We start from the raw sequence: 21,941 nt of genomic DNA on the forward strand, positions 1-21,941 counted from the left end.
TGTAATTAAGCCATGATTCAATTGCACAGTGCTTTGGGATGAGAGTTCAAAAATCCAGACAGGCGCTTAAAAGCTTACACAGCAACTTATAAGGAAAAAATAACATATGTACTTCAGCGTATCTCAGGATTCCCCTGGATATATTTGAATCTCCCCATTGCACATGCACGGTCCCATTTTGGCTACAAACTTGTTGCATTCAGCACTTAAGTTCAGCATTAGAAGGAGCAATTGTACTCCTCCACCAAGAATAAAGGCAACACTGACAAGCAAGAGACACAAACACAAATCATGGCGAGTCACAATGGCTTGGGGGAAAAAAGAATGACTATTCCATGTAGTTTCTGTACCTGTGTCTCGATCTGTTGCCCGAACAACTGCAACAGATGTCCCGATCCCAGCAGTCTCACGCAGTCCCAGCCGGTTATATTGCCTTTGGGTAAATACTGGCACTTCATCGTTGACATCTTCCACGTACACTATGACCTGGGAAAAGTTAAGGTGCAGTTAATTTATTTGCCTGGAATCTGTTCTGGAGAAAAAGCAGTGACACTTGATATGGAAGAGGAGTCTTGATGTGGACACCACAGCACAGAATTATGGAGTTCTACTGGACCCAAAGATCAGTTCCATGGTGAAATATATGACCAGTCTCTCATGCCTCTTCACTACAAACAGAAGCAACCTGTGTAACAAGCAGAGAGCAAGTACACTGCAGGAAGATATCAGCAAAGCAAATATCTCCAGGTAATCAACAAAGAATAAAAACAAAGCAAAGCCCAGGCTCCATAAGGGGGAAATTCCTTTCTGCCGCAGACTGCTGTAATATGCCACTGAATATCTTGTCTCTAGCTGCGGCAAGTGCTGTCGCCCCAGAGGAAAGGAAAGACAGCCGATATCATAAGAATCTGATCTTGGTGCAGTACAACTGAGGCAAGCTGTGCAGAATTTTCCATTCTTTCAAAATTGTAAATTCTTACTTATTTTTTCATAAGCAGGTAGGTACATATAGATTATTTGTAACCAAAAGAGAACAATGAAAACACTTAAAATGATAGAAAAAGAAAGAAAAAGCACAATTGACGGCCCCCTATAAGAGAAATGGTATAATGCTGCCATAAATTAATACTTTTTCATTTTTGTTCTCTAATAAAGTTTTGCTAGAGGTTCAGGATCAAAAGCTCCATCTATCATCGGGGTTAGTTGGCAGGCACCAGACATTCCATACCTTGCTTGCCAGAACAGTCTGGATATTACGAGCATCATTTATATAGATATATATAAAGTTTGCCAAACCTTAAACAATTTCTCTTACTGACTTTGACTCTGCCTCAACCATATTTTATACACTCACTTTTCTATAATCGTTAGAAACCAGACCTGATTTAAGCAAGCCTCTTTGCTCAGTTCCTCCCAATTCCCAACTTTTATATTCCATTCCATTGTTCAAGACAGCCGCTAGACCCTCCCTAACGTCTATTTCCAGCAGGTGAATTGATGTTTTTGCATATTAACATGGCAGTAGCTAATTAATTAGGAAGAATTTAAAGTCCTAAAAAATAGATCAGGGTAATCCTGTGCGTGCTACAGCAAGGTAATTGCTAAAACCATGCTGCATAATTATAAGGGCAGGGGGAGCTGGGATAAAGTTGCCCAACACACTTGTGATTTCTCTCACTCCATTTGTCTGCAGCAAGCCTATGAGATTATGAACAGAGGTATAACCCTGATAGTGTCCATACACACAAAATTCCATTCCGAGTGTAGCAGAGTCATAAATGGCCGTCAAAAAGAAGTCTATTTGTCATTAAAAGGATTCTAATGAAGCTCCACTTACATTTGGTAAGGTCAAGAACTATTAGAAAATCTATTTCACCTGGACTCCCCACATTTTAGTAGGTTTTTCCTACCACAGAACCCACAACAGAATATACAGGATGCACAGGGAATTTATGAAGGCTTCTGCAAGTGAAGGTAAGTTGTTGTGAATGTTGAGGATGAGCTCCCCTACCATGTCTCCAAAGCACTATGCAAAAATGGGGTCACCTGGCATCACTGAGATGTCAGTTCCTTGGATAGGTGGGTGACCTCTGCCCACCAGTCAGAGTTGGCCCGTGGTGGGTGGAGGAGATGCAATTTCCCTCCCATGGCTTATCTGAATGCATTGTTCTCTTCTAGATCTGGGGAGGTTCATAGGCCTGAGTAAACACAGGTCCACAATAACTCACAAAGTTAAGTCCCTGCCTCAGACCTCAAGGTTTCTGATTCAAACTGTGGGATATCACTGTGTTATGTATGTGCTGCTTTCAGAAATTCTTTATGCATTGACTTTGTTACTTAATTCATTCAGAGGAGCAAAGATATTAAACAAAGAAGTGCTCAAAATATTATTACCCGTTGGGAGAACAGTTTGCAAAAAATTAATTTTCTGCGGAACCTATGTATCTATATGCTCAGCATTTGATACTTTTTTTAAAAAATGCACTCTAAAACACTTTGCAATATCCCACTGATCTTCACCAAACTGTAAACCTGATTTAGCAAAACCCTTATAGCCAGCTCCACTATAACCAACACAAGATTGTAATTTCCCTGTGCCGCCTTGTGGAATCTTGAAGAGGCATTATTACCCTAACAGAGCTCCTCATGGGTCCTTGTTCACTATTGTAGGCTTCCACTTCAAGGACATGGGAGGAATTGCGTTCTCTGTCCAAGGGCCGTAAGCCTCGCATGACCAGTCCACTGCTAGGATTGATCCGGAAGTTGTTGTAACTGTTTCCTGTGGATGACAAATGAAGACTACAGAAGATGACACTATGTCTTCAATTTGAAGACTTAATCCCCATTACAGGATTGTTTCAGAAAAGGGAGAGAGGTGGATCTATTAACACCAATAGGATTATGAATTTATAAAGAAGCCAGTATAGCAATGCTACATATAGACTCTTAGATTAAATTAAATGATTACAGTGGTACCTCGGGTTACATACGCTTCAGGTTACATAAGCTTTAGGTTACAGACTCCGCTAACCCAGAAATAGTGCTTCAGGTTAAGAACTTTGCTTCAGGATGAGAACAGAAATCATGCTCTGGTGGTGTGGCAGCAGCGGGAGGCCCCATTAGCTAAAGTGGCGCTTCAGGTTAAGAACAGTTTCAGGTTAAGTACGGACCTCCGGAACAAATTAAGTACTTAACCTGAGGTACCACTGTATGCACATCCTCCTACCCTTTCAAACAGGCCTCTTCCCAAAGTTGCTTTTCTTTTTCTTTTGATGTTCCCGCAAGGCTTTGTTGCATACCTGTTAATGTACCATGCAAGTTTGTCCCTTAGGTCACACATGCCACTTCTAACCTTGCTTGTTCATACTGTAGCCAGTCCTTTATCTTTACCAGCTGCTTACTTTTTGTTTTCCCTCAACTCCCTTTTTCTATCCCTCTCCCCCTCACACCCCAAATCCATCTCAAAGTTCTTTCCCCCTCAGCTTCCAGCCAGGCTTTCTATTGGCTAGGACCGAAGTTCTAGCTCCAGGGCATTAAATTTCTCTTTTGAAGTCATACCTCATGTATCACGATCACATCCTTACAGATTTACTTGGAAGCAAGCCCCATTATCGACTGAACTTACTTTCAAATAGGTATGTTTAGGATCATGACTGTGGAGTATTAGATGTTAAGACAAGCTGATGCAACATAAGCCATTTCCTGCAATATAGTTAATCTTGAGGGTTATGAAGAATGAATTGTCAAGTTTTAATAGTACCAGGAAGTCAGATATATTAGAAGTATAATTCCCTAGGATGTACGTTTCCCAATAATTAAGTTTAAAGCCCAGAAAATGTGGAGCAGAACGCATAAGGTTGCTGATGTTACGGTAAGGATGAAAACGATCAATAAAAGGTTGTTCTAGTTACTTTATAAGTATACTGTAAATTTTTTATCATTAAAAAAACACTATCCATTTTCTTTGCTTACCTTTGATAATCCTGTACCACACCCGGCCATTCACACCTTCATCTGCATCTGTGGCTTTCACCTTTGAACAAGCAAACAAACAAATGAAACAAGCAATAAGGGGCTACATTAATACACAAAGCTAAATCATGGTTTGCTTTACCACAATTTGTTTAACAAATCACGTGTCATCTCATAAACAAGAACATAAGCCATAGCTTACTTCTTCAAAGCTTGGTTTGTTTTCCAGCTCCTCTCACCTTGTGGCTTTCTGCTTGGCAAGTGTCTGGGGTGAGCAAACAAACATGGCTGAGACACAATACCAGGCCATGATTGGTAAGCCAACGATTAACCATGGCTTCACACTGCAGTTTGTTGGCAGGAAACAAACCTTGGTTCATCTACTGGACTAGTTTCATATGCTCAAACAAATCATGGTTAGGCTAAACATATCACAAGTTACCATTATTTGAGAAACTAGGCCATTGTGTCAAAGTCCAACTATTCAACATACTTATTTTTAGAAAATATATAAGAGTGTTTCTACTCCCTGTCCAGTCACAGCCCACCCAATTTCAGAGGAATACTGAAATCAAACTTCTAAAGGTAAGCACCAGAACTGTGAATTCTCCTTGGAAATACAAGCAGTTGTTTGACAAGTAGTGAAATATGCTAGTGTTGGTTGGTGCCATTTAATGATCAAGCTCTCTGTTAGATTAACTGAAGCTTCAAAAAAGTCTTCAAAAGTCATTCACCAGGGTGGAATAAATGCCTGAGACCAGACCTGAGACGGCTCCAGATAATCAGCCTCAGTCAAAAGTGCTTGGAGTAACACGGCAACCACTTGCAGTGGTTTTATATCTGAGTATTCAGGACCTTGAACTTAGGTTGAGAAATACAGAACATCTGTACAGGGTAAAATCCCAGCTCAACCTTGAAGCTTGCTGGGTTTATTTTAATCTTATTTAATAAAATGCACATACACTTGATTGTGAAAAGCTTCAACGCAGTTTACAAAACCATGAGTGGTGTTTCTTAAACTATAGTCTATGGGCTAATGGGTGGGGTCCGTGGGTATTCTGCTGGTCTGGAAGACCCATTTAAAGCAAGAGGAAAGCTTTCTCCAGAACGGTGACAAACACAGGATTCAAATGAAAGGTGGTTCCAAACAGTGAACATTTTTGGGTGAGATTCAATCACATTTGCACAATTTGTTGGGAGGCCTTGAGGAATACACCCATCCCCCCACCCCAAATACAGGATAAGGAAAGTGACAAGAAAACACACTGGGAAATATGGGACACTTGGCTTTGATGCAGCAGCATCTAACCTCCCAGCAAACAGATTAGAATGAATGCGTATTAAACAGCTAATGCCATCTAATTTCCCTACAAACAAATCAGGATGAATGGTCAATGAGCAGGTTAGCTGGAAGCACTCTTAAGTTTCTTCCAGCACTCCTTGCAAAGTGAGGGGGGAAATATGCATGAGTGAAACAGGGCTGCCTGCCACAAATACTTGCACTGCTGTGCTGAGTTCTTCTATTCCTCTCTACAATATGTAATACAATTTACCTCACATCCTGATGTCCCCATAATATGCATTTCCTCATTCCACGTTAGAGCTAATTGTGTGGAATGGGGAAAAATGCACAACACGGCAACGGCAGGAACAGAGTAAGTTGTGTCTATGTTACTGAAGGGGAGAACAAGAATTCAACATGGGCCGTTTGGGGCAGTTGTTTAATTTAATTTAATTTTATTATAATATGCAGCTCTGCCCTGAATATGGCAGGTGAGGGGAAAGGGATGTGTTGCTAGGTAACAAACAAGGAGGTTCCACTGAGAGTCTTCATGGACAAGTATCTGAGGGCGGTTTTGGATGCTGCTGAGGAAGTGTTAGCTAAATACAGTCACTTCTGTAATCAACTGCCAATGCTTCATGAAATGTTCAAAGGGGAACTTATTCAGGCTACAGATGTAAATCTCCCCCCATGAAAATTCCACTCTGGATATTAGCAAGTGCTGCCAGCTGAACAGAGATGAGACTGTGTATCTTCCTAGCAATGTCTGAAGCTGCATAGAGCACACACAAGCCCAGCAATGTTAGGCCTTTTCTTTACCCTGATCATTTAGTGATTCAGTTGCACAGGCATATATAAGGAGCCAAGTTTTAACCCAAAGGTCCTTCAAGCAAGCTAATAGGTGGTGGGTGTAATGTAAGAAAACACAGCGGTGTCCAAAGAAGAAGAAAATCACAACAGTGGGAATACATAATCCAACAAAGTTGAAGGATTACTGAGTTCTAAAGCAAGTTATTATCTGTCTTAATATTCCCTCTGAAGCTGCTGCTTTGATGGAAGTTACTACAGCCAGCAATCACTGTCAGAAATTGGCTCAGAACTTGAGATATTGCATAGTTCAAATAATTTCATGGTGTGTGTATATAATGGAATATCACTTGATACTAAAGGAAACACAACTCAATGGTACCCTCTGGCGTTCTTATTGCTTATTGCAAGGTTCTTCTTCCTTCAAAGCATCATTGGTGACACTGGAGTCATGTACAGTATATGAGCCCAAAGAATAATGCACTTGCTGTAGGCAGCCTCTGTTACAAGCATATCACATATATTTCTTAAAAAGCTAGGGAAAAATAAGAACACAATTTATTAACACAGCAGAGTAATTTTTAAAGGAATGCCAAGAGTGTCTTCTAAAAGGGTGAAGTACATTTGTGCCCTCTATTGGATTTTTTTTATTACTTTAGAAAGTTTGGATTTTTGGTGGGGAGACTGTGTGTGTATGTGTGTGTATGTGTGTGTATATGTTGAAATTCCAGCATATCAAATGAGGGAAATCTGAAATTCTAAGCCCTAACAACTGGATCAATGTAAGTGACCGCCCGCCCCCCAAATTTAAACAATACTGACCAGCCCTGAATGAATATCTCTCTGCAATCACCAGCAATCCTGAACATGAGGATCACAGATATGGCCAGCAGAAATCCCAGTGATTGCCAAGGCTATAACGGTGGTACCTTGTTAAAGACTTTGTATTTGTCTATTTTAGATGTATGCCAAAAACTTCTCAATACTGAGTTCATCAAGGTCCATTAGGTTTTATTTCCCTTGTCCACCACAGGCTGAAGCTGACAAGGTGCAATTTTTCCTCCCCATCATGTGCTGAAAGGTGCAAAGTGGTCCCAAATAGCAGCAAATCAAACCACATTTCCCACAACTCAGTTATAGGCCTATGGTAACTCCATGGTGACATTGTAAGGGCTGATTCACATTTTACTTTTTTGAACTTCAGTACAAAATGCATCCAATTTTAAATAGCAAAATGCACAAGAGATACTATATATAATTAAATGGTCAACTTTCAGGATAATAAACAATGAAACCCTGTTTTCATGTTTATTGTTGACTGTTTGATTTAAGATGAACTGAAATAAATATTTCTGATGTGTCTAGCAGGCTTTACAATCCTAGCCTCCATGGGGCTGTCCCTGAATACGTTTGGCCCAACTCATAGCCACGAACATGCCTTAGACCTGGTGTTCACCTCTATGGACATGGGTGATCTGACACTAAGTAAACATGAAACAAAAGAAGTGCCATGGTCAGATCACTTTCTGGTGCAACAGGACCCTGTGACCCTTCCCCTCTGCAGGGAGCTGGGACCAATTTGGATGGTACATCCTCACCACTTAATGGTTCCAAATGGCTTCCAAAGAGTGGTGGGGGATGTTTTATCCCATGTTGATGGCCTTTCAATTAATTCCCTGCTAGAATGTGGAGTTAACCAGGGCTACTGACTGTCTGGCTCCAAAGCGCCCTCTCCAACTGCTTGGAGCCTGGACGGCCCTGTGGTTTTCCCCGGAGCTTAGGGCGATGAAACAATCACTGAGACGGCTAGAGTGCTGGTAGAGGAAAACTCATTCTGAATCGGACCGAACACAGGTTAGGGCTCAACGCCAAGCCTACCAAGTGGTGATAGTGATACTATCTCCCGCCTGGACTACTGCAATGCGCTCTACATGGGGCTACCTTTGAATGGTGACCTGGAAACTACAACTAATCCAGAATGTGGCAGCTAGACTGGTGACTGGGAGTGGCTGCCAGGACCACATAACACCTGTCCTAAAGGATCTTCATTTGCTCTTAGTGTGTTTCTGAGCACAATTCAAAGTGATGGTGCTGACCTTTAAAGCCCTAAATGGCCTCCGCCCAGTATACCTGAAGAAGCGTCTCCACCCCCATCATACAGCCTGGACACAGAGGTCCAGTGCCAAGGGCCTTCTGCTGGTCCCTCACTGCAAGAAGGTTACAGGGAGCCAGTCAGAGGGCCTTCTTGGTAGTGGCGCCTGCCCTGTGGAACGCCCTCGCATCAGATGTCAAGGAAATAAACAACTACCTGACTTTTAGAAGACATCTGAAAGCAGCCCTGTTTAGGGAAGTTTTTAATGTTTGATGTTTTAGAATGTTCTAATATATGCTGTGAGCTGTCCAGAGTGACTGGAGAAACCCAGCCAGATGGACGGGGTATTATTAATAATAATAATAATAATAATAGTTATTGTCTGGAGACAGTGTGCTACAATGCATGTGCTAATGCACTCTGAAAGCCCAGGCAGGTACAATAATGGTGGTATACACCTCTTTCTTATGCTGACATGGTGACCCTGTCTAGCATATGTCATGCAAGACATGCTCAAAAGTCTTGCAATTCACCATGCTCCAGTGCGGTACCAGTCTAGCTCTTGTCTGTAGACTGCCTTCTCTTGCTACCAAAGTACCCCAGCCACCATAGACAACACCAGGAATCCTTACCATCCATTCATGGCTCAGCAGCTCATGATTGCTTACTCTGCAGCCTGAGATCAGGATGTGAAAAACTGGGAGCATGTACAGAGCCACTGATACCTTCTGTACCTTCCTTAACCTGTGTGTCTGTTTCCACCAACCTTGTGAAATATCCGGAAGGACATCCAAGTTTGCTTTCTGTCTGCCTACTAACTTTTTCTTACTTAGTCCTCAAACATCTGTTTCCAAATGTTTCCATTTCCCCCTATGTGCCTGACTCTGCACCCATTTCTCCAGAGATTTCTCTCCCTGCTGCCCCCCCATCTCTCTCTCTCTCCCCCCCTTTCCTCCCAGATTATTTCTGCAGGGCCAGGACCAGACCATTTAAAAAGAAAACAGAAAGGAGGTAACTCTAGAAACAGAGGGGTACTACATTAAAGATAAGATCTTTAAAGTAAGACATTGAAGACAAAAGATGCGGGCAAAGTAATAAACAGGAGTGGGGAGAAAGTTGAAGAGCTGAAGACGGGCAAGAACTGCATGCCAGAGTCCCTCCTCCTGTCTCTCCCCCACCCTCCCCCCAATTGTTGGTCCCAGATCAACAGAGGAGTAACTTGAAGGCTGGCATTCAATGAATAGAAGCCAGTGGCCAGACTGTACCATTCCAACTTTCAGCAGGGGATGGAACAGCTGCTAGAGGTAAAGAATCACAGTTCATGACAGCTTCCTATCTCAAAAGTTGTTGCTTCCATGTCCATCAAGAAAGTAAGTGTTTGATGCTCAAAGGCCTGCTCCTCTGCATCGTCACTAGCTGTCTAGTGTTTGCTGCTACGTCTAAGTTCCTTTGTTTTTGTTCCCTCCATCCCCCTATCCTCTGCCTGCCCTATGTTCCCTTCACCCCTCCCCCAAGTTGTCAGGGGCTGGAAGACAACAGAGGCTACACAAGAGCCCAGGGGATGAAGAACAGAAGACGAAATCCCCCTTAAAAGCTGAAGGAGGGCAGGAAGCAAAAAAAGAAGAAGGTAAAATTGTCTTAGAAATATAGCCAGGGCCCAAAAGCTTTCCTGCAGCTAGGGTGATGCAGTTTCCCTCCAGGAATATCTTCCAAGAAAAAGGTTGTTGCATTAAAAGAGAAGCCACTCCTTTTGCCTGTTCCACCTTTGCTATTTTGACCTCAGAGAATTCTTTTTGAAGAAGTGTGAGGGAGATTGAGGCTTCCACTCAGGGGAAAGATGTGAAGTTTGTCTGGGATGAATAGCAGGGCAAATCAGCGAGGGCTGCTCAAGTGAGGGCTGCTTCACAAATTACTTTGGGAAGGAACAGACACGTGTAAGTGTCTTAAAATGCATGTTGCATGAAACAAGGGAAAGCACAGACCGTGCAAGACCTCCTGACGTGCTTCAAAGAAGTTTGCTGTACATTACCACCACTTCTGATATATATAACTTGTAAGCAAGTGGCCAGAAAATGTCTGGAGTTGCATGTTTTGTGATGTCACGTGTGAATTTGAAATGCATCTCATTGAGCTAAAAGAAGCCTTTGTGTCTCCATTTACTTCTACTTGACATAGGTATTGAAAGTGTATGGTGGATTATATATATAGAGAGAGAGAGAGCGCGCGCGAGCTAGCTTCCCTTCTCTTTTCATCCTCTCAGGGGAAATGCAATTGCTTGTCTTAAATCTGATCATCATTATTTTGCAGAAAAAAAGCACTGAGAGGGGATGGTGGAGTATAGAAGATTGTTATTTGCATTCATTCTGTCAATAGGCAAACTCACAAAATATGTTGGGGCTCTTCTTTGTGCATCAGTTGCCAAATACCTCGAAATTCTTGGGTCCAATTCAGTTTATGCAGCAAGTGAGCTTGCTGAAAATAAATGCCACCAGAGACAGCAAGCAAGAGTTCTGGTGGGAATAAATGCATACAGAAAACAGACCGCCTAGGAGAGGAAAACTTTTCCAGGGGAGGAAGGAGACTCAGTGTTGAAGTGACATTTAAGTAAGATAAATGGTCTTAAGAAGTGATCTGCAAGTGCCATGAACAAGCAGAATGACAGCTTGATACAGCATCACAGGGGAACTGAATGAGAATAGAGCACATTGAACCTCAAGACTGGCAATTTGCCATATTTCTTTGTCATACTAAATAAGGCACTGTTGAATGTAAGTATTCCAGAAGATGATTCCATTATAGAATATTACAGGATTATTGATTGAATTTTTTTTTTTTTAGAAAAATACAGGTGTGTGTGTGTGGTGCTTTTATACACTAGAAAAATTGGGTTTGCAGATACTTGGTTTGGGGAGAGAAAGCCCTGTGAACATGTTTTGAAAGTTGCAAGTGTAAAAGGTTTTAAAGTTGTTAGTGTATAAAGCAACTTTAGCATATGGTTGCTGCTTCCAGCTGTACAGCCTTTCAAAACTGCGCTGCCAATATCCATCAGTACTGCTAATCACAAGCAAATATTATCCAATAATCAAATAACAAGTATGCAGCCCTTCTCACCCTCAGATTTTAAAAGTATTCCCCCCCCCCCCGCCATGAGACAAGTATCTGTTTTGCAGACAAAAGAACTGTCTAACATGGATCATCCAGCGGAACTCTAGAAGACTATTATTTCTTAGATTGTTATTGTTAATTGTATATCAGACTTGTGAAAACATCACTGGTAAAAGGGGAAGAAACTGGTCTCAGAGGATTCACCTGTTTAAAGCTGCAGAGGCTGTTCCACTTAAAGGATCCAGGGGTGTGAGGAAACTGGGCTTGGAAGAAGCATGGACCAATCCCCCCACATCCACCAATAAATACTGGATGCCAATAAATACTAGAAACAAGATTTGGTGCTTAGCATGCATTGTCAAGTTTTGTTTCCCCCCCAGAGCTTGTCAATGCTTGCTGAAAGCCACATCCTATGCATAAAATCAGCTAGCCAAAAGTTAAGGATCTGCCATGTGCACATGCTCAGGTACCTGTGCAAATTGCTGTTCTGTCAGGAACAGTAAAAGCTGCTGCTTATCTCACAAAGAATTCAAAGACAGCGCCCATTTGGATATATTAACATATATCAACGAATGCAAGTTTAGAAGTACAGTGGTACCTCGGGTTACATACGCTTCAGGTTACATACACTTCAGGTTACATACGCTTCAGGTTACAGATTCCACTAACCCAGAAACAATACCTCGGGTTAAGAACTTTGCTTCAGGATGAGAACAGAAATTGTGCTTCAGCAGCGCGGCAGCAGCAGGAGGCCCCATTAGCTAAAGTGGTGCTTCAGGTTAAAAACAGTTTCAGGTTATGAATTAAGTACTTAACCCGGGGTACCACTGTATCTGTTTTACGGTATATCTTCATGGCTGATCTAAAGGAAGTTGATTGTGTACGACAACACTTGAAACGATCCTCAAAGGACTTGGTCACTTATTCCGCAGCTTGTAGGGCCATAAAAAGTACGGTTAAGCTCCCTGACCATTTTTATAATGCTGTTTCTATTTTTGTGTGTGTGTTTTGCCACAAACTTCAAAATTCACTCCAGTTTTACTGTGGATACAAGTTCAGTGACATTTTAAAATCAGCCCAGATGTTGTTGTTTTTTAAAGAAAGAATTCTGGAGCAGGGTAACAGGTCATGGGATCATACAAATGCAGAGTTGGAAGGGACCCTGAGGATCCTCTAGTCCAACCCCCTGCAGTGCAGGACTTTCCAAATGGCTGGGATGGTCCACAGGGTGAGCAAGCACTTATTGGTTACAGCCACCCTGTGGAGGTGTGATAACAGGGAATAAAGTCCCACCAGCAGTCTATGCTGTGCCCATAAGTGCAGAATAGACATTTAGTTCTCCAGAGCCAATCAGAGGCCAAACCACATGTGCAAGATCAGTAACTGGATCTCCCAACTATTTGTTTTTATTTGAATATAGCTACAGAGTGAGAGATTTCCTGGATCCCTCTTACCAGCAAGAGCCTGATTACTACAAAGCAGCAAAGTCATCTGCATGTTTTTACTTATCTCTCCCCTGCCCCCATTTCTCCAAATAAATATGCCCTGCATGTTTGAACTCTTTGTCCCAAACAAGCAAATGTTTGGTGGGCAGGGTGAGTGTCAGAGGGAATGTTAATTTGGGCATAATGGAGCAGGGCCACATGCTAATGGTGAGATCTTAGGAAACGTCTTCAGCAAGTTGTTTTCAAAGGCTAGCCTTAGGGTTTGTTTTGTATTGTTTTCTGTGCTCAGTGAAGTCCAATGCCATGTACTTATTTGCTCAGTCCTCCCAGTGCCTCCTCCCTCTGCATAGGCAAAAAATTAATCACACCAGGCCTGACATTTAGGAAAGCCCTCTCTGTAATCTTGACCACAGCAGGGATAGTACCAGACAATTAAATATCCATTCCAAAGCCCATATTTCTGTGAGGGGGCACTGCAGTGTTCTAGGACCAACTCTTATTTATTCTTTATTTCCCCCTGCTGCTTTGGCATTGTGAGCACTCAGTAGAATTATGCCATAGCTCCCGTTTGCTGAACTGAGTCTGGAAACAGTCAGACAGGAAGACGTACCGGTGGTTGCAAGGTAGGGATGGACCTCTTTGGGAAAATTATGATGATTAAATTTCATTGTTTGTTAATGGTCGAAGAAGTGCAATGAAATAGAAGGCAAGGCTGGAGTGAGGTGGGGGCAAATGCTACCTTTTACTCTGCACAGAGAGGTATGCGGAGAGTAAAAAAATGCAATGTTTTCACTCCACTGCTGAAGTGTGCAGATGGGGTTAGAAAGAGCTCTCCATCTCAATGCTGGGAACCACAGTGCTGATATTGTGAAATAATGCTTCAGGGCCTGGCAGGCCACTTCCTGCCGCTTGGTGGGCTGGATCTGGGCTAGCCATCCCAGCTATATGATATATACCAGGGGTGAAGAAGCTTTTTCAGGACAAGGCTGAATTCCTTGCATAATTCCCTTCCAGCAGCCACGTTCTGGTGGTGGATGGGGCCAGAAGCAAAAGCACAGGGATTACGACTCTTACACCCTTTGCACGTCAAGCTACATTTCAACCACGCAACAGTTGGAGGGTTACACACAACCCTCCCCATCTGGGCAAGCAGAAGGCATAGTGACAGCTCAAGGACACTTTCCAGCTAGGCAAAAACACTTGAGGAATATGCAGATCCATCTCTACTAGAGGAAGGACTGGTGGATTCTAAGCAAAGTTCTGCCAGTGGATCTCCGCCGCAAGAAGCGTGGGACCACGGCACTGAGTCCGTTTATTTATAATTAGGGTTTGGGGTTTTTGTTGTTATCCTTGACGGTTTTACACACACAAGGCAGCTGATTCTTCTCTCACAGTTTGCCAGTGATTCCAGTTCTCTGACTCCACTCTTGTTGCTGTGTCTTGTAGGAAAGATGAGCGCAATGGCTGCTGCCAATGAGACCTCTCCAAGTGCCACGGTACTTGCATTTCTTAATGCCACCACTGAGCTGGTCCCTCTAAGCCCTGAGCCGACTGGGGAGAAGCCTGACTCCTTGCCTATCATCATCGGTCTCATCTGCATCTTCCTCCTCCTGGCTACCTGCCTCGTCTTTATCACTCTGTGCAAGCCAGCAGCTCTAGATCAATCTTTCTACGGGCCGCATGAATGTATGCCGTACCACCCCGAGAATGCCAGTGAGCCGCAGCTCAGGCTATGGAAACGTCTGGGGTCACTCAGGCATTCCATACGCAGCGTCAAGCGCAGCCGGCCCATTTCCCAAGTCCATGAAACTTGTTCGATAAAAGCACCTGTAATCCAGGACTGGAACATCATGGAGTCAACTGAATTGTGACTCATCCATTACCTTCCGTGATTCAACTGCATCCCGCACGTTGTTAACTGACCTCAGATATAGTCTAAGCTCTTTCGGAGAATCACAGAACAACAAGGATGGGAGAACTGGAGAAGCACAGTGGTCATTACATACCTAACTATGGGAAAGGGGTAGAAGCAAACACTTGCAGTGCCTGATCGGTATATGTTTAAGCTATATTGTAAAGTTGAAGAGACTTTTTTAAAGGTGATGAGGCACTCCAAATCGTCCTGGTTCCATTTGTGTCAACGGTCATTTGCTCCCCCAAACTCTTTAATTCTATGACAGCAGAAAGGTTTGCCAAAGACAAGAGAAAGACTCACAGCTCACTTGCCAGATGAATGAAAGTGGATATGGTTCTCTTGAGATGTGCCGGCAATGACTCATTGGCAACGTTCACTTTGATTCCAGAGCTTTAGCCAAAACTAGCTGGGTGAAGCTGAGGGCTACTCAGTCGTATCTGGGGGCCTTCATGAACAAGCACATTGCATTATCACACATTTAAGTTAGCCACAGGATGATGCTGTGGTAAGTTGCTTTTTTAGGAGCAGCACAATATTCTATTGGGATTTTCACTTTTTCCTTTGGAAACAACACCTGGGAGTTACACTGCAAGATGAGGCACAGCCACCTAAGAGCTAAAGATTTTAAAGATTTACAAAACTGCAGATGAACTTCTGCTCTTTATCACTTTTTTTTAAAAAAAGATCTATAGAAATTGGACAGTAGGGGAGAGCACAGCAAAGAAAAAAGAAGAAGACTAAATTCTAATGGCAAAAGGTTCTGTGGCAGCAGAACAGTAATAAATAAAGAAGATGAATGCCACAAGTAACATCCATAGGAGAAGCTGGTGCATCCACACTGCATACAGCATTAACAAATGCAACAATTTTAGGCAGGGGAAGGAGTATAATAGTTATCTTGGTGTAGATTATTGTACTTTCAGTGCTTGGGTGGTACAATGGCATCGCAAAAGTATTACCATTCATGGAAAGGGCCACAGCTCAGTGGCAGAACAAACAGTTTGGCACTCAAAGAGTCCCAGGTTCAGTCCCTGGTATCTCCAGTCAGGGCTGGGGAAGACCACCATTTAAGTGCTGGAAATAATATTGAGCTAAATGGGCCAGTGGTTTGACTTGGGATAAGGCTACTTCCACTAAAAAGGATGTGTAGACCATGCCCAATGAAACGGGAAACAAGTGTACATTTGGATGGAAGTGCCTGAAGGGAAAGACTGCAGGGAAGGAGCCTTGGTGGGAGGAGGATTTAGCCCCCTCTTGGCTCTACACATTGGCCTCACCACCCCATTTTCTATATATGACTAGGGGAGACTGCAGTTTAAACAAATGGGTCTGCCACCAATCAAGTGTAATCTGATAGTTTCTGAATGGTTGATGGTGTGCTAGCCAGGAGGCAACCAAGCAAATGTTTGATCGTCACCATTTCACCATGCAGCAAAACAGGAAGTTTCATTCACAGTACGGTGCATGGACACGTATGCAAGAAAACTCTGTTAACTGCTTCTTTTAGGGAGAACAGCAGCTTCAGGAGGGGGTGGTTTGGAGAAAGGCAGGGTGGGGTGCTTGCCATTTCAGTGGCCCGCCATTTCCCCCTGCACTCCCTGCAACTCTTTCCCCATCTGCTCTTCTTTCATAGAGTTCAGCAACTAAACCTGCACATGCAAATGAGCAGGTGAAGTTGGGGAGTGGGTGGGTCAAGGGGAAATGGCAATATAATATGAAAACTTTTGAAAATCTTAGGATTTTTAATTTTTTTTTTTAAGTGGCAGTTTCTTACAGTAATCTTTCTTAGGCTCTTTGAGATAGAAAATGAAAAAAGAAAAAAGAACGGAAAGATCACAACATGTTTAATGAAAACCACTTAGAGATTTTAACAGTTAAGGAGTATACACATTTCATTAAATAAACACATAAATGTTTAAAAAGTGGGAAGCTAGTTTTTTTTAAAGGTCTGTTTTGCTGGTATCTTGGCTATCTATACAATACTGGGAAATGATTTGCTAATTGCCTATTAATTGTACCTCTTATTGAAATAGATGGAACACGTGGAACAGGCAAAAGAAAGCTAGGGAGAATAGCTTTGGCATACCATGCAAGTTATTTATTTTGAAATAGTGCAATCCAGGCACAGTTCAATTTGCCCAAGATCCATTAACACCAGTCTCACAACTGGACGATGAAGCACTTAAAAGTTACCTAACTTTCAGTGGGCCCAAGTGCCATATCTGAATTATAACCATTGTTTTGTAACTTGAAGGGCTAAGAAAAGAAAAGCGCCACCTGCATAATAGATTGTGAAACATCCTGCATGGGGCACTAACCATCTAGAAAAGTGTGACGACATTTATTGGAAGCTGAAACTTTACAACCAAGTGGATCTACTGGAGTAAATGGTAATAAAAAGTGTACACTTCAAGGGGGTCTTTTTTTGTGTGGGGAGGGGGAGAGGCTTTGTAGTGGATTACTTCATATAGTTCATATAGCTTCTTCTCAGATTGGAGCCTTATATCTGAAAGGCCCTCCAATACAATTCTGTAATGTTTGAGTCAGTGGCGTAGCATGGGGGGTGCAGGGGGGGGCCGGCCGCACCGGGCGCAACATCTGGGGGTTAGGGTTAGGGGGCGCAAATCCATGGGTTAGGGGGTGCAAATTACTTGCCTTGCCCCGGGTGCTGACAACCCACGCTACGCCACTGGTTTGAGTGTATACAGAAATGTATGCTTTCAGTTGACCTACTTTCTAAAACAGGTGTGTGTTAAATGATATGACTGCACTTTCCCCATTTTTGTTTTCGGTTTAATGACTGTAGATATACAACACTCTGCCACAGACACTCACGTAATTAATAATAATAATAATAATAATAATAATAATAATAATTACACTAGCATCTGCTGGGGCTGGGGATTACTTCAATAAATAAGCAGTAAAGGCCAGCCGAACATATTTGTGAATGCACTTGTAGAGACTCTAGAGGAGCTTGTGCACTTCTGAAATTCAAAGCAGCTTGTGAATTGAGAAGTAGCCGCACAGGGCAATGAAGCCCATTTGTAGTGTCAATGATGAACGCTGCTTTAAATTAATATCTGGAATTCCATAGGGTTGCGTCTATTGGTTGCATGAGAAAAAGCCTCTCCTAGGGGACTGATGTACTCTGTCCTTGCTGCACCATAGAATTGTAGAGTTGGAAGGGACCCCAAGGGTCCTGCAGCCCAACCCCCTGCAGTGCAGGAATCTCAGCTAGCTGCAGCGTGAGGGAGAATCCCTTGAAAATGGGCAAAGGAACACTGCACCCAAGGGAGCTCCATTTCATGCAAAGTTCCTCCACCCGATGTGAGACAGTTCTCCCCTTGTGCTGAAGTTCTGCGTTGACAGAGCCCACACTGTTCAGGATCCTCCTACCTCAGTCCTCCGACAAGGCTTTTTTGGGATTTGCAGAGGGCAGGAAAGGAAGGGGAACAATTCTGCCACTGAATACAACTCATGGTGCTCTACATACATTACAGTGGTACCTCAGGTTACATACGCTTCAGGTTAAATATGCTTCAGGTTACAGACTCCACTAACCCATAAATAGTGCTTCAGGTTAAGAACTTTGCTTCAGGATAAGAACAGAAATCGGTGGCGTGGCGGCAGCAGGAGGCCCCATTAGCTAAAGTAGTGCTTCAGGTTAAGAACAGTTTCAGGTTAAGAACAAACCTCCGGAACGAATTAAGTACTTAACCCGAGGTACCACTGTATAGTCAGTGCAGTTTGTAAACAACACAGTAAGTGAGATCACTATTATTAGCCCCATGTTTCAGATGTTGGAGTGTGGCTCCAAGGGAGTAGCTTGTTCAAATGCAGTTTTTGTTTTGTTTTGTTTTGTGTGTGTGTTTGTGTGTGTGTGTGTGTGTTTAAAGGGGAAGGATTTTCTGGCTGGCAGCTAAGCCACAAAGAACCAAGTGACACATGATACCCTAATTCAGTGACTGACTCTCCTGACAATTTGCCCCTAAAAGAAGCCATGGGGTTTCCTAATTTGGACAGAGACCATGACAAGGAGGATGGGGCTGATTCTTTAATACAGATCCCTCCTCTAAGTTACTATTAAAGGTAAAGGGACCCCTGACCATTAGGTCCAGTCGCGGACGACTGTGGGGTTGCGGGGCTCATCTCGCTTTATTGGCCGAGGGAGCTGGCAGCATGACTAAGACGCTTCTGGCGAACAAGAGCAAATAGGTACCTTCCCACCGGAGCGGTACCTATTTATCTACTTGCACTTTGACGTGCTTTCGAACTGCTAGGTTGGCAGGAGCTGGACTGAGCAACGGGAGCTCACCCTGTCGTGGGGATTCGAACCACTGACCTTCCGATCAGCAAGCCCTAGGCTCTGTGGTTTAGACCACAGCGCCACCTGTGTTCCTAAGTTACTATTAGGAGGAACTAATAGTGAAACCATGGTGGCTGCGTATTTCCCCTTTCATGGCTAATCGCAGCTCTGCATATGTGTGTGTGTGTGTGTGTGTGTGTGTGTGAGAGAGAGAGAGAGAGAGAGAGAGAGAGAGAGAGAAAGAGAAAGAGAAAGCATTAGCCTCCCCTCCTCCTGGTTCCCAATCCAAATCAAGAGTGTGGGGGTGGCAATGGATGGGTGCAAAGCTGAAATAAAAAGAAATACCACGGGAGATCCAATCATAGATGTCTGCACAAGTTGCAAAGTTTGGTGGCACTAAGTTACACTAACTCCATCCGAGCTATTAATATTGAGCACACAGCATATTTAAGAGGCTGGATATCAACTAGCAGATCAGATTCAGGCAGCTAAATGCAGCACTCTCCTCTTCCTAAACACTTTAGGACAGGACAGTTTTGCATCTGAACCACAGGAAAATTCCCAGTTCAGAACATGAGTAGTTCATGGTGCCAATCACTTTAAGAAGATTTATGACATAAGCTGGCAAAACACAAACTTTAAATGAAGGTAGAGCACACCTCCCTTGACTCACTCAGTTGTAAAATTGATTTTAAACTAAAAATAAAAAAAATTGTCTGTTTCCCAAATTTGATTTGTGACAGCGTTTATGTTCACTTTAATGCGTTTGACTTTCCTTTCGTTTTGGTCAGAAAAGCAATCTCTCCAATTCATTAAAATGAGTTTCACAGGAGAGCCCTCATAGGCACCCAATGCCTTTCCCTTGCAGACATTCCCGTAGTACGTTTTATTTGAAACAGCATCTTATTGTGGTCTCTTCAGTAGACTTGGCTACTCTGTTCAATTTTGTTTCTTATTGCTTTGCTCCCTATCACAGTTTCTCATGTTAATATCAAGAGACAATCAGAAATGTGACTGCATAAACAAAAGCAAATCTTGAAGCATTTATGTCATTCCCATACAAAATCATATTTTGATGCGTTGACATCTTTTAATTTTAAAACCATCAAAAGGGCCTAATCAACATTATGAAACAGCCGCCTTGCAAGTTTTATTTGGTGGTGGAGGAAGAGAACTTTGAAGTTATCAGGAACTCATCTGCAATCTACGCAGGTTTGATACCAGGGGTTGGTCCTGCCAGGAAACAAGAGCATCTCCTATAAGGCCCATAGGAGTTTGCTTCTGGAAGTTAAAACACAGCTGCCTCCTCTACTACAAGTGTAGGGTGGTGGAGGTGGAAGGAAGGCCTGAGCCACAATGCTATATAGAGAGAATGTGTAATGGGCAGGCTGCTGGTTCAAATTCTGGCATGGCAAAATCTCAACCCAATCCCTAATACAGAGATATGGTGAGATCACTGCCTTGTCGTGGCGAAGGGGCTTGAACAACTCAGAGAAGCGATGAGCTATGCCGTGCAGGGCCACCCAAGATGGACAGGTCATAGTGGAGAGTTTTGACTAAATGTGATCCACCTGGAGCAGGAACCGGCAAGCCACTCCAGTATCCCTGCCAAGAAAACTCCATGGACAAAGACAATAGGCATAAAAAAGTAATGGACTGCGGGAGGCAGTGGAAGACAGGAGTACCTGGCGTGCTCTGGTCCATGGGGTCACGAAGAGTCGGACACAACCAAACGACTAAACAACAACAAAAAGCCTCGTGTATATGTGTGTGTGGGGGGGCTCACTCACTCTCTCTCTCCCCATTATGGAGTGCATTATTCTTCATATTCCATAAGGCCACTATAGCAATTTCTTCACCTATGATACTTTCAGATTTAGAGGTTAGGTTATTTACAGGGTTTTTTTTTCCTTTTCAGCTGGAGCTCACCAGAGCTCAGCTCCAGCATCTCTCAGGTGAGAACCATTGTCATTCTAAGAGAACAAGGGAGAAGTGCATGGTGAGCTCTGGCACCTCTTTTTCTATAAAAATAGCACTGGGTATTTAGAGGCAATCCCCTCCTGTCCCCAGTCAACTGAAGTCTCGAAAACATTACCCCAGACTTCTTATATAACATAGCTGACCTCCCGCTGTGCAAAATTTCCATGTGATATGGAACAAAAGCTTGCAACCTCACTATACCTCTTGGCAGGCTAGAGTGGGGAATTCAAGGAACGAGAAGCCAACTCAGAGCATGCTGGAAATACCCCTCTGTGTTTGCTAGAGAAAATAAAAATGTTTGGTTTTGAAGAAAATCTGGGAATGCCACAAGGCATGATGTGAATGCATTCATTCATTTACCAGCTCTCCTGCCATTCATCCCATGAAGGGCTAGCTTCAAAGAGGGATACAAAAGCAGCAAAACGAGACTCCAAATTCTTCTATCCCAATTTATTATTTAAAGCTGTTTTGTACACTAGCAAAGCATACCTATTTTGTCAAGAAAGGCCCCTAGAAGGCTCAGCCAGTGCCTCACTGAAAGTAGCTCTGTTTAGCAGCCGTCTTATGCTTAAACCATTCCCTGGATCAGTACAGCAGCTCCAGTGATGTGTTCCATTATCACATTAAGAAGAAATAATTTTGTGGTTACCATGTTGCAGCACAGTTACTTCCACTGCCCAGCTAATGAATTGTGTTCCCTTGAGCCTGACTCCCCCCACCCTCTCGCTCCCCCTCTTTATTCTTGAAATGGTGTTATTAAATCTGTTACTCAAAGTCTCCTGATCTTCTTGATGCTGCTCACTTGTTTATGAATTGCCCTGCTTCCTGTTCTTAGACTTTCCAACAACAGAGGAAGTGACTGCTAAATTCAGCAAAGCACATAAAGGAGTAAAACCTTGGTACGGGGTATGGCCTAACCTTAGTATCACGTTACTGTGACACCAGGTAACAGCTAGGATGAAGAGAGAAAGAGAGCAGGCAGGCTTATAGCTTCTCTTCTTCCATTGCCCCCACCAGATCTTAAACGAGAACAA

At 43.1% G+C, this 21,941-nt stretch overlaps 2 protein-coding genes across 2 annotated transcripts in view; one reads left to right on the top strand and one right to left on the bottom strand.

The window, feature by feature from the left end:
• Positions 1-21,941, bottom strand: part of CDH23 (cadherin related 23) — a 398,468-nt gene that overhangs the window by 96,472 nt on the left and 280,055 nt on the right. Inside the window, exons 28-30 of the mRNA XM_079976255.1 lie at positions 3,973-4,033; positions 2,631-2,779; positions 351-486 (exon numbers count right to left, since the gene is read on the bottom strand). Of these exons, the coding sequence (XP_079832381.1) occupies positions 351-486; positions 2,631-2,779; positions 3,973-4,033 (346 nt within the window). The remainder of the gene's footprint in view (positions 1-350; positions 487-2,630; positions 2,780-3,972; positions 4,034-21,941) is intronic.
• LOC307216800 (uncharacterized protein C10orf105) lies at positions 9,406-15,290 on the top strand. Its single transcript, XM_079977370.1, has 3 exons — positions 9,406-9,523; positions 9,669-9,780; positions 14,150-15,290. The coding sequence occupies exons 1-3, from the start codon at positions 9,509-9,511 to the stop codon at positions 14,572-14,574; spliced, it is 552 nt and encodes a 183-aa protein (XP_079833496.1). The 5' UTR covers positions 9,406-9,508; the 3' UTR covers positions 14,575-15,290.

The sequence above is a fragment of the Podarcis cretensis genome, assembly GCF_951804945.1.
Source record: "Podarcis cretensis genome assembly, chromosome: 5".
NCBI classification, from domain to species: Eukaryota; Metazoa; Chordata; class Lepidosauria; order Squamata; family Lacertidae; genus Podarcis; species Podarcis cretensis.